The 12,519-nt window shown below is 48.2% G+C and overlaps 2 protein-coding genes across 17 annotated transcripts in view; both read left to right on the top strand.

The window, feature by feature from the left end:
* LOC149365529 (uncharacterized) overlaps nt 1-12,224 on the top strand; it is a 28,578-nt gene extending 16,354 nt beyond the window's left edge. For 4 of the 12 annotated variants that reach the window (XM_089543588.1, XM_089543570.1, XM_089543553.1 and 1 more), the window contains 3 exons: nt 6,284-6,425; nt 7,963-8,103; nt 12,080-12,224. In XM_089543588.1, coding sequence (XP_089399714.1) covers nt 6,284-6,425; nt 7,963-8,062 — 242 coding nt within the window. In that variant the 3' untranslated portion in view covers nt 8,063-8,103; nt 12,080-12,224. Of the gene's footprint in view, nt 1-1,372; nt 1,507-3,768; nt 3,875-4,297; nt 4,438-6,283; nt 6,426-7,962; nt 8,105-12,079 lie in introns of those variants that run through there. The other 8 variants (XM_089543643.1, XM_089543636.1, XM_089543595.1 and 5 more) reach the window with 7 other exon arrangements.
* Nucleotides 12,152-12,519, top strand: part of LOC149365528 (uncharacterized) — a 34,591-nt gene continuing 34,223 nt past the window's right edge. For all 5 annotated transcript variants that reach the window (XM_089543515.1, XM_089543523.1, XM_089543506.1 and 2 more), the window contains exon 1: nt 12,152-12,285. The gene's annotated coding sequence lies outside the window, so the exon portion shown is untranslated. The remainder of the gene's footprint in view (nt 12,286-12,519) is intronic.

The raw sequence follows: 12,519 nt of genomic DNA, 5'->3' as shown, positions 1-12,519 counted from the left end.
TGTCAGATCAAGGCAAAGAACCCAAGGTTAGAAATATTCGGAGCCCTCCACTGCGGCGTCCCAGAGAGCCTCAAGATGGGCATCACGGACACAAGTTGTCGTCGACGCCGTGTTGAGCTCCTATATGGGTTGCGTTTGAGAGTATCCCGGCCACCTGGGGGGCACAACCGTAAAGCTTTTTCATTAGGGCGGATGCAAAATAAAACAACTTAGCGCCGCTGTATGCCACCACCTTTTATCAAGAGAGAAAATCATAAAACGTAAATATATAAAAACCTTCATGCACAATATAGTTCGTTATTCGTGAGGGTGTAATGAAGCCTGGCCTTCCGTTAGGATGTGTGTAAGGGATCGTTAGTGTACGCGGGGTCATCGGAACGCGGCTGGGGGTGCTCAAAGCGAAGCGTCTCCTTTCCTGGAACGCGGCCGCTCGCGAACGCGCCGCCAAGTACGGGTGTCCCCCCACCCCGCGGTACCGATTCGCACACGTGCTGGCACGGGTGTGTATTTGTGTTTGTTTTATTTTTATTTTGTGGTGGAGGGAATGTTCTCTGCACGTACTGGCACGACCGTGCGTTTGTGTTTGTGGAAAGGGCGTTTTGCCCTACAGAAGCTGGAGGGCTGGCCAGGCTTTTGATAAACCAATCATGTGAACATTGTAACATGATTGGAAGCTACGAAATGTGGGCCGGGCCTTTAGGGCTTTAAAACCGGGCCCCGGAGCTGGAAGCGGGGTTCTGGGCTAAGGTGAGATGCTATGCATCTTCGGCTATGCCGAGTAGGGGCCTCCCCTAGTGTTAGCCAGTACCACCTTTTTGTTGTTTGGGTTCTGTGCTAAGGTGAGATGCTACGCATCTTCGGCTACGCCGAGTAGGGGCCTCCCCTAGTGTTAGCCAGTTCCACCTTTTTGTTGTTTGGGTTCTGTGCTAAGGTGAGATGCTACGCACCTTCGGCTACGCCGAGTAGGGGCCTCCCCTAGTGTTAGCCAGTTCCACCTTTTTGTTGTTTGGGTTCTGCGCTAAGGTGACATGCTACGCATCTTCGGCCACGCCGAGTAGGGGCCTCCCCTAGTATTAGCCAGTTCCACCTTTTTGTTGTTTGTCCTTTGCTGTTTTAATTTGTCTCTAGTGCCTTAACTTGTATCTATTGTAAATACTGTACATAAAATTTTAAGTGTTCGCCCTACCCCTGCGTCTCAACTGAACACAAGACCGTCTCTGACGGGGCACCCCTGGTGCGAAGAGCTTCAGTCTTCCAGTCGGAACCAACCGTCTCCGACGGGACACCCCTGGTGCAATGAAGAAGAACCTGAAATTTACTATGTGGAATGAGCTTCTTGAGTGGTAATACGCGGACCCACCTCTCCTTGCAGTGGAGCAGCCGTGTAACGACAAGAGCAAGTCGTGGCGATGCCTGGGCTTCATGGCCGCAACGTGAAAGCAGGTGGCGGTGCATCAGCAGCCATGGCAGCCTGGGCCGAGGGTTACGAAGGAGTCACCCAGACAGGTAGGCCTCCCAGTCCTCTCCGGGGCTGATGTAGTCGAGGGGTGAGCCTGAAAACGAGTCTCATAGATAGCGCGTTATATCGGGCTCACCTTGCGCAAAGATTGCTTGCATCGGCTTTCCAATCCTCTTCCCCCTACCCGCAACTTCTACTACAAGATCCGTTTAGTACTTGAGGGAACCCGACTACTTGTGCCTAAATGGGCTTGTGCCTTGTCATCGGCCATCGCCGAGACTCCTGAAATATTTGCCTACTAAGAGAAAAAAGAAAAGAATAAATTAAAAGGGGCATTCCTCTCACATTTATTTATTAAGACTTTTATGTATTTCTTGACAGTTCTACAATAAAGGGTAGTGATCTGCTCCCGACGCGAAAAGCGAAAACCTTGCAAGGCACAACCCATAGAACAGAGAGCTGTGACCTAAATCTCGGATGTCCAGTGTTGAAATGGTTGCGACTAGAGGTACGTTTAATTGCAGTACACGTTTTATTTGTACTGCATATTTATTTGAATGCAGGATTCGGTCTCGTCAAAATCCGCTGTATTTCAAATCGGCGCAGCTTGAGCCGAGATTTCGTTCTCAACTTTTGGATTCAACCAAGTTTGACTGTAGAGAAAGGAAGTGCGCTCAGAAAGCTGATTCCGTGAGTTCTATCCCATAGTCTCTGTTGTTCTCATGGAAATCAAAGTTTGTGGGGTTCAACATTCCAGAGCGACTCGGGACTCTGGAATATAATGACCCAAAAGAGACCACCCAACAGAGACCACTGCTGACCCAAAAGAGACCAAAAGAGACCGCTGCTGACCCAAAAGAGACCGGGTTCGATGCCGGCCACGGCGGCTGAATTTCTTTGGAGGAGAAATTCGAGGCCCGTGTACTGTGCGATGTCAGTGCACGTTAAAGAACCCCAGGTGGTCGGAATTTCCGGAGCCCTCCACTATGGCGTCTCTCATAGCCTTAGTCGCTTTGGGACGTTAAACCCCATAAACCAAACCAAACCAATATATATATATATATATATATATATATATATATATATATATATATATATATATATATATATATATATATATAATATAAGGAAAGAGTTGAAGTACACTTCTTACAGAAATATTTATTTACCGACGGTTTCTGACGGTGGACCGTCCTTCACCAGGGTAAGATTGTTTGTGAACAAAGACGATCCACTTGCTCACCGCACCGCACACAGATGCCACCGCAGTGGCTCAGTTATGGTGCTCGGCTGCTGACCCGAAAGACGCGGGTTCGATTCCGGCCGCGGCGGTCGAATTTCGATGGAGGCGACATTCTATAGGCCCGTGTTCTGTAGGTTGTCAGTGCACGTTAAAGGCAGATTCACACGACGGTCCGTTCGCCCGTTGGCCGCGCACTACGTGTTCATGCGTCACCGCATTGACAGGCGCGCTGTCGGCCCGCGGACTGGTCAGGCAAGGATGCACAGGTGCCTCTCCCCTCGCGGGAAATATGCGCGCGCTAGCTCTGGCAACTGGGCTAGAAAGACGGCCCGGGTCATTGAGGAATTGGGCACAGGGCCGCACCCGCACCGCAGGACTCCCTCAGTCGCACAGTTATGGGTGGGGAGGAAAAACTAGTTCGACCAGCGTTGCCAAACACTTCAATATAATCTGGCAACTGTGGTACACTCTGCGCGTCGTCTGCTCTTTTTGTCCATCGCATCCGCTTGACGTCATCACATATATATATATATGTATATATATATATATATATATATTCGATAGACCCGTGCAGCTGCTTGGTTGTTTGGCTTGGCTTATCGAGAGCCTGGCTGATAGCGCGTTTAATTTGGCAGCTGTTGCAATTTGGTCTGCAGGGGCAATTATCGCCCACCACTCTGCTTCCCAGTTGAAAAAAAAAACAATCGTGCGCAAATTACTACAAATTTTTTGTGTCCTAACGACAAACTTCTTCTCTACTATTGTACCATTTTTCTCTAACACTGTAGCATTTTCCTGTGATTCTGTCGCTACGACTAGGTGCAGCAAAGCATACTACGGAAAATTTTGTTTTTTTTTTGCTGTTACGGGCGAAAACACAATAAAAGTTCCTTGTGATGACAGAGCCAAGCAGGCTTTAACAACTCTTGTTGTAAAAGCGGCTGGCTGCCACCGTATCGACGATTTTTACCCATCCCCTCAGCCTAGCGTGTCTTCTTATGTTCGATGATTATTAATAGAGTAGCTCGCATTACGGCCCCATTATCACTTTGTCTTTGTTCTCCAGGGACGTCCAAGGCGACGGCAGCCTTAGCAAGAAAGCAGGTCACCGCAGCGTGGACACCCTCTGCCCGGCCGGCGGTCTCAAGCGGTCACCGTTTCCTCGTGGCCTGGTAAGTCTGTACGCACTTTTCATGATGCAATGAAGGGATGTTTTGGGGGTTTTGATGAAGGACATACCATTCTTGTCACAGTGGTGCAGCGGTTAAGCGATGCTCCACTGCCCCGGCAGGTAGCGCTTTCAAATACTAGTCACTGGAAGGGGCTTGTGAGACTTGCTCTTCGCGAGCAACCTTTCGCGACCAGTCGATAACTTAACTGTCGCCTGCCCCAGTGGGCAGTTTCCCCAGAATCCGTTGGGCAGGTGGTGATGACGTCATAAGATCAGGTGACCTAAGTGGCAGGCGGACCACATGCTTTTTCGCTCACAACACCGCGCTGCCGACTCTGCAGAACGGGGGCCTTAACTCCGTCGCGTTAAAATATGCAGGGACGGTCTTCGAAGGATGATTGTACAAGAAGTGTCCACATTGCAGGCCGCCGGCCGTCCTGCGTAGGGATGAGTTCGAGTGTATCCGGCATGACGTCGGACTGCTCCTTTATGTTGCGGATGGATGGACCCACGGGCAACAACGTGCCATTCTTCCATTCCCGTAAGCGTGGCAATTCTGTTTCGGTGAGATATTCGTTAGATTGCCCTTTTTTTTTGCTCACCGTAGCAAGCTAGAAAAACTTTTCTCATGATAATACTTAGGAGAGCAGAAATTTGGGCTAGTTGGTTGATATGCATACCGAAAAAATTGCGCAGAAACACGAGGACAAAGCAGCGACAAGACAAGGACAAGCGCTCACCGTGAGCGCTCACCAGAATACGCTCACCGTGAAGCATGTAGCACTGGGCATGGCCCAGTGACTAAGACAGGTGTGCTGGTGACGTCGCAGGGGCCATGCTCGCTTATAAAACGCCGGGGTAGTTGTCATGGTTGGGCCTCAAAGAACCCTTATCGGCAGGTACGGCTTCCGGAAGTTCATCATCATCATCATTTATTGACCTTAAAGACCCCTGGATGTTGGGGCATTACATAAAGGGGGGGGGGGTTACATCACATTAATGCAACAGGTCAGAATCAGAGCTATATACATATGCTGGCAGGATATAAAGAGAGAATGTGCATGAACCCATAACAGAGAGTGGCCAAACATATGTAAAACGGTAATAAAACACAAAGCGAAGAATAATCAACATCAGGTTTTTAGGTGTGACAGCAGCAATTGGCATACTACCGTCAGCCACAGAAGGAAGAGATTAAAAGCGAAGATCGTTTCGAGATATTCAGGATAGTCAGGAGACAATAACACAAGCGGAATAGTTTACTCCTACGGACTAGGTTTAAATGTTATCGTTGGGTTGTGGCGTTCTGCTGTGCGATGGGATGGAGCATCACGTGGTCTCCTTGTCAGTGGTAGCAATGAAATCGCAGCTCAATCATCGCGGTACCAAGAACACGCTACTTTTTCATGGCGCCCATGCACAACCGTGCGTCTGTGACCGGCATGCACTTGATGAACCTTCTTAACCGGCTAACAGCTTTAGCGGGTGGTACCACAAGTCGCTCAACTCCGCTGCTTGTCCAACAGGGCTGCCGTCTCATAATGCTCTTGGCTTACCTGCTTAGGTAATTTTCAGCCTTTACTGAATGTAAATAATACTCAGCAGCCAGCTAGGTACGCCATGCGACCAAGAAATCTGAACTTTTTCAGTTGAAACGAAATTTCGAAAACTGAATTCGGGGAAATTTTCTTCTTTTTTTTTGCGGTTTCAAATCTAAGCCCAACTTACCTTATTCTAAAGGCAGTTAACCGCACCCTTAATCTTGTCAGAATTAAAATAGCTTCTTTGCAACTTTTTCGCACAGTGGTCGACGGGGTGCCATTCGGCTGTGGCAGATCGCTGGCGTGGGTATTGGCACTCCTACAGTTTGGTTTGATTTGGTTAATGGGGTTTAACGTCCCAAAGCGACTCGGGCTAAGAGAGACGCCGTAGTGGAGGGCTCCGGAAATTTCGTCCAATTGGGGTTCTTTAACGTGCACTGACATCGCACAGTACACGAGCCTGTATAATTTCGCCTTCATCGAAATTCAACCGCCGCGGCCGGGATCGAACCCGCATGTTTCGGGTCAGCAGCCGAGCACCATAACCATTGAGCCACCGCTGCTTGGATATGTCTTGGTGTTTTCCGAGCCCTTCTGCTGCAGTTTCATTTGTATTCGACGCCCTCTAGATATTCATTGAAGGCCCGGGGTCTCGTGCTGTGATATGACTGAAAGAATCTTCTCAACAGGCATCCTGAGATCGAAGATTCGCACCCGCATTTTTCTAATGGCCTTGTAGCTTAAGTCCCTTCCGCGGAATGACGGTCACTCCGAATAACTTTTTGTGGCGTGTGTTGGACGAGTATATGTGTGCCACAAAATACTGGTGGCCAGCATTTGAGGCGCCTGTCATGCTGGTGTCGTTGCAGGGCGCCTCTTGCTTCGAGGAGATACATGCGTTTCCTCCTCCGGCTTGGAATCGCTGAGAGCTGCGAGGATCACCAGCCCTAATATGGAAGCAGGTGGCGTCTCCGGGCCACAAGTGGACACGGGGGACACACCCTTGGCCCGGTAGGCCTGATTATTAGATTTGGGTTAGGTGCGGTCAAGGCTTTGGGTATAGGGCACTTTGGCTCTTTAAAGTGCTGCAAGGCGAAAGCTTTTCCTGGCTGAATGTTTTTTTATTGCTCGTGTTATATTTTTAGTCTAATTTTCTGGTTCTTTTCTTAGTTCCATTTTTATTTTTGTTTATTTTCTTACTTTCATTTTTTATTTTTGTTATTTTCTTTTTTATTTTGGTCTCTTTTCTTATTTTCATTTCTTTAAACTTTTTTTTAATTTATGAAACCCATGCGCCTTTATTCATGCTGAAAACCTGAGCCTTCCATGCCAAAGGCTCTGGTTCGATTCCTAGCCCCAACACAGTTTTCTTTTTAAGTAGTCAGCCGAAACGCGGACACATTTGCTAACAATCCTTGGTCACGACAGTATGAGGCATTATAGGCTTTCACCTCAGGAGTGCAAATGACAAGTAGCGGACACCTTGAGACTTTGCCTTGTGCTGATTTGGTACTGCGCGGCAGGTTGAGTTGAAGCCGGACGATGCCTTGGAAACACCGCCTAAAGAAGTGTCTTCTGAGGAAAGGAAATGGCGCAGTATCAGTCTCACATCTCAGTGAAGATGCGAACTGCTCGGTAAGGGAAGGGATAACGGAGGAAGTGAAAGAAGAAAGAGGTGCCGTAGTGGAGGGCTCCAGAATAATTTGGAACACCTGGGGATCTTTAAGAACTGGCATCGGCATCGCACAGTCCGCACAGCCCTTGAGGCGCAGCCCGGTTTGAACCCGGCAACACCAGTTCTGGAGACTAGTAAACTGATTTCGTTAACACCAAACTTTTCTTAGCCGACTGGCAAATAACAAGTTCCTTCGAGGACGGTGGACATCATTATGCAACAGCTTCACCTCAGGCTTAGCCGTTAGGTGGGAAGTGCTAGCGAGTGCAGCCTGCGAGTGGTGAAAGTCATCGCCTTGCGCAGAAGTGCACAAGTGATGTGGGTTTCGATTGTTTTCGTTCGGGCAGGCACTCCGCCGATGCTCAAGATGCGTTAATTGTAAAAACGCTGGCTTTCAAATTCACACGGTATTTTTAGATTCTGTAATGAATTTGACCCTGTTCCTCACCTACACGCGTTAACAGCCACACTAGTATTATTGTATGGGTAAAAGATTTTGGCTCGTCCACGATGCAGTACGCATCTGTGGACAACTCTAACACATCTTATGCGGAATTCAAACCTGGTGGGTTATTCTGCGTGTATCAGCTTCTGAGACGTGTCCACTTTGGTCCTTGCCGTCTGGCTGAAACCTGCGGCTTTTGCGACTCCATGATATAGGCGCGGAGACTGAAGCAGTCGTCTCTAAAAAAGTGACACCCGCAAAATACTCCTCCATGATGTTCCCCAAAGTAGTGTGCTCGGACTCTTTACTTTCTCTTGCATATGTCTGCCGGTGCATTCGTTTGGTGGGAGAGAAGGACGAGTAATAAACGAAATGGTGGTTGGCCACCCTGGCCTGCGCCAACACATCCGCCCTTTCTTGCTTCACAGGCCAAGAGAAACCGAAGGGCGTTTCCTGCAGGGCCCGTTGTCCAATCACGCCTACAGGGCAGGCATCGGCCAACACCAGGAGCGCTGGACGGAGGAGTAGGAGGCGCCGCCGATCAAGGATCCAATCTTCCTCTATCCGAGGTGAGAATAAGCGTGCTGTGGGATAGTGGGCTGGCGGTCATGGTGCTCTATCATTAAATGTTTCCAAAGACAAGTTCGGGAGTTATTTTGCCCAAAGGGCAAAGGCCTTTCTGCCCAAAAAAGCGTACAGTAAAATTCTGCAGCATCCTACCAATGCCTACGCATCAATGTTTAAGCCATATTAATCGTGTAAACATCTTATTAATGCAAGAGCGTTAATAAGGTAATCACGTAGAAGATAATAGAGTTAACAAGCTAATTATGCAAGAATTCGTGTCGCAGAAAATCCGTTGCCGGCGTCGTTGGCCGTAACCCGAAAATCCACGAAAAATCCAGAGCAGCAACCTAGGAAGCAGGTGGGCCACCTATAGATCACGTTAAATAAATTAAAACAATGAGTCGTCGCTAGAGCTTCCTCAAAATCAAGATGCCTTACTCCAGTTTGTTGGGGGAGGAGATTAGCTAGCCAGCCGTACGACTTCCGGAAACTGAAAATACGGTCATCATACACTACACTATATATATAGAAGGCATATATACTATGTAGAAGGCAGAAATTAAAAGCGACGATCGTGTTACGAAGTGCGAGTGTATTGTGCCACATTGTTGACAGCCTTCGGCTGTGCTTAACAGCGATAAACATGGCCGTCTCTGCACTGCGAAATTCTGCTCAAAAAATGTTGGCAACGTAAGGTGAACACTCCACATTCTTCAGGAGATGCTCCATGATGGATGCAAAGCTACCAATCTAGCTGCTTTACGAACTGCTATGGACCTGCAAATATGTGTTAACCACTTTCCAATGGTGAGCTATCCTGAGTAAGTCGTCTGTCTGGAAAAAGGCGAGAGAGAGCGCCTTGTGAAAATGGAAAACATTAGGGGACATAACCACTGTGCTGAAAATCGTCGGTCAAGCTCGAGTGCTAAGTTTAGAATGCTCGGCGCTTCCAGCAGGCTTTTTGACATGGTCTAGGACATAAGCAGTCGTGTAGTGGTTTTCAGATGTACGGAGTTCAAATCCCAGCAAGACGGCAGGTGACTGTTGGTATACGAGTGCCTCCTTACATTGTATACACTTCTCCTTTAAAGTGGCGTTCGGTGCCGGCTTTGGCGGACACTCAATGTCACTTTGCAACAGTATCCTTACTGATACCCAGCCGTTTTGGACAAGCGCATTTTTTCAACGGGAAGCTCTTTATGGAGGAAATTTTTTCGCATATCGTAAGTGTGCTCCATAACAATAAATACCTCAAGAGATGCCTCCTCGGGCCGCTTACTGTTTACTGCTGTGTATTTTCAGAAACGCACCCATTCGTTTTCTAAGGCTGCAGACTTAAGTAATCGAGGCAAGCGCTGGACAAACTTCGAAAGCAAGCTTAATGCATCAAAAATTTGCTACGCACGGGAAGGTTAGACCCTTTCCATCAGTGTTCATAAAACACATTGCAATATTCCACAGTTGTGTTCCACACCCTGGTGTATCCAGCGCCGTCAATTAAAGTCTCGTAAACGACAACAGAGTTTCTGGTCGTTGTCGGTCGAGTACTGCTTTCTCATTTTCATGTGCTTATAACTTGTAGCCCTTTAACCTTTCCTACAAAAGCCACCGCCTTTCCACGGCAGGGTTCGTGTTAAGGTGCTCCTTTACGGGGTGTCATCGCCCGTGTTCTATGGGAGTTGCGTCTTTCGCACTAGCTGTTGTTATATTGTGATGTTACAATATGCAGAAGGGTTGGTTCTTGGCTGGACGATGACGATTTGCCTGAGTTGTACATCGTGGATATGCCCATACTACTCACACATAACACACATACTACTCACACATAACTCACACATGTAACAAGTGCAGGCATCTAAAAAAATCAACATGCCTTACTCCAGTTTATTTGTTTTCGTACACAATTTTCAGCGGCTTATTTCCTTTGCATTTGCTGATATCAGTTGTGTGTCAGGAATATAGTTTGTAGTTTTTTTATAAAAGGGCCGGAAGACGCAGGATTCGCTTCTCACAGTTATACATTCCGGAACCCGCGCGGCACAGGCGGCCAATGCGTGGTGCGCAGTTCTTCTAGGAATGGCAAATAACCGCCTCAAGGGGCACCCCTGTGCCTAATAGCAAACTCCAATTACGCTCATATTTTCTGCCGGAGATTTGGCCTGACCACTTAAAGCATTCGCATTCCCGTGCTCGGCAATGCAGGACACCTTGGAATGGCTGTCAAAAGTTAACAGCTTGAAGGCCGTATCCTTGTTATAAAGCACCAGTTTCAGCGTCATCGGTCACGGTGTAGAATGGGGGTCATGGCGGTCATATATGCGTTCTTTGGTGATGTTTCAGCGCTTTAATGCGGCATCTGGCCCTTTCACAGCGAATGCGTCAATATTGTTCAGTCATTTAAACCGGTCGTATGTCATTTATGTAGTCATTTAAACCGGTCGTATGTTTGGAATACGTAATCTTCATCATCATCATCAGCCTGACTACGCCCACTGCAGGGCAGAGGCCTCTCCCATGTCTCTAAAATTAAACCTGTCCTTTGCGGCCACCGATTCCCCCCAAACTTCTTAATCTCATCCGCCCAACTAACTTTCTGCCGACCCCTGCTACGTTTGCCTTCTCTTGGAATCCGCTCTGTTACCGTTCAGGACTAGCGGTTATCTTGCCTTCGCATTACATGCCCTGCCCAAGCCCACTTCTTCCTGTTCATTTCCACTAGGATGTCATTAACCCGCGTTTGTTCTCTCCTGTTCTTCTCTCACCCACTCCGCCCGCTTCCGATCTGTTAACGTTACACATATTTTTTTTTTGTTTTCTAGCAAACGATGTGAAAGCTGCAAGCATAGTGCGCTTTTTACAGCTCAGGCTCTAATTATGGTCGGACTCCGAGTGTTACCGCAATTCTCGCTTGTCTGCTTCTTTACTTTATGCTAGTTACCACAGAATAGTTGGACTTCTAAAGCAAGGCTTTTGCACGAGGCGAAAATCGGTGCTTAAACAAAATGTACAGTGTTACGGCACGTCCCGTGTGAAAGTAGCTGCATGGCTTGAGTGAAAAAATATTGGTCTTCCCGATCGATATAAGACGCTAAGGTTTAGGAGACGTGGTCACTACAAAACAATAAAAAATGGCTGGCGCTTTTGCATTGTTAAGCACAAGATATTGTGCGAGATCTTGGTTCCGAGCAAGTTCTAGGAATAGATCAAGCCCATTTTAGGGGTGTGCCAGGTTGGTTCCGAATGTGAGCCAACCTAGCTTTCAAAATTTTCGGCTGTGGTACAAGCCCTTTTCGAGTGTGGGCCAAGCACATTTCTGCAGTGGGCCGGATTTCATTTTGAGACTAGGTCAAGCCTGTCTTCCCCCAAGCACACCCAGATTCACCGGCAGTGAAATTCAGCCAAGGTGATTCCAAGAGCAAATAAGGGGTGTCCTAAACCATCACGCATCATACCATAGGTTGCCGTCCTTACCCTGCAGGGCCATCCCCAGAACTGAGCTTTGCTTGGTTCATTACCGTGCGCTCTCCTTGGCCTTACTGAGTCTGGCCGACGAATTATATTCGCGTGACATACCATGTATATTGCAGGGGTAGGCAGTGCTTTCGCATTACAATAAAGGAAGAGCTACTCATGATTACATTGCAGGTTCTGAAACTTTTGCGAACGCATATCTTTTCCTTTAAACACCGCGTAGTGTGCATTTACTCAGCGTAAATGGAGCCTAGACTTAGCTTGAAATCGTTTTCGAACCACTTCTAAGAGTCAGGTGAACAGTCTCGTTTTGTTCAATTCATTCAATTGAACCGGATCTAAAGGTAACACTTTTTGGCAGCGCATTTGAAGAATAATTGCGCTGTCTGTCCAGCCGTGAACAGAGCTCAGCACTGTTCTCCAAAGGGCGGCTTTACTGATTCTTGCGTTACAACCGAAGTTTGTCACATCGCGGTGCGCTGCAATAATCTTTTCGGCATGACGCAGTGCCCTCCACGGCCAATGTCTGCAACACTTAGTCGCGCCGCCCTTACGACGACCGAGCCTTCTGCACGGTAGGGCACTGCGCCGCCCACCGGAGTTTGACGACCAAGGACGCCCTGTGCAACTTCCTGGCCTGCCTGGAGCTCTTGGTCCAGCATTCCGTCTTGCACGGCCAGTACCAACCAGAGGCCCCTGGACGCCTTCAAGGGGTACGTAGAGGTGGCGCCTAAGACTCGAAAGGGCGGTTTGTTCAACTGCCAGGGAGTGAGAAGATGCGCCTTTTTTTTTTAGAAGAAATTGTGTATATACGCCGAAGAGAGTTGCAGTCACGCAGCGGGACAAGAGTTGAAGCGTCAGCCGCGCAGTCAGCGGGAAGAGAAGTGACATGGACACTATGGACGACAGGAATTCCTGCTACGGTTCCTCATTCCTGTTTTGACGTC

This window comes from Amblyomma mixtum, chromosome 1 (assembly GCF_055824585.1).
Source record: "Amblyomma mixtum isolate Tamu chromosome 1, ASM5582458v1, whole genome shotgun sequence".
Taxonomy (NCBI): Eukaryota; Metazoa; Arthropoda; class Arachnida; order Ixodida; family Ixodidae; genus Amblyomma; species Amblyomma mixtum.
Note: the sequence above shows the minus strand (reverse complement) of the source record. Positions and strands in the feature narration are given on the sequence as shown.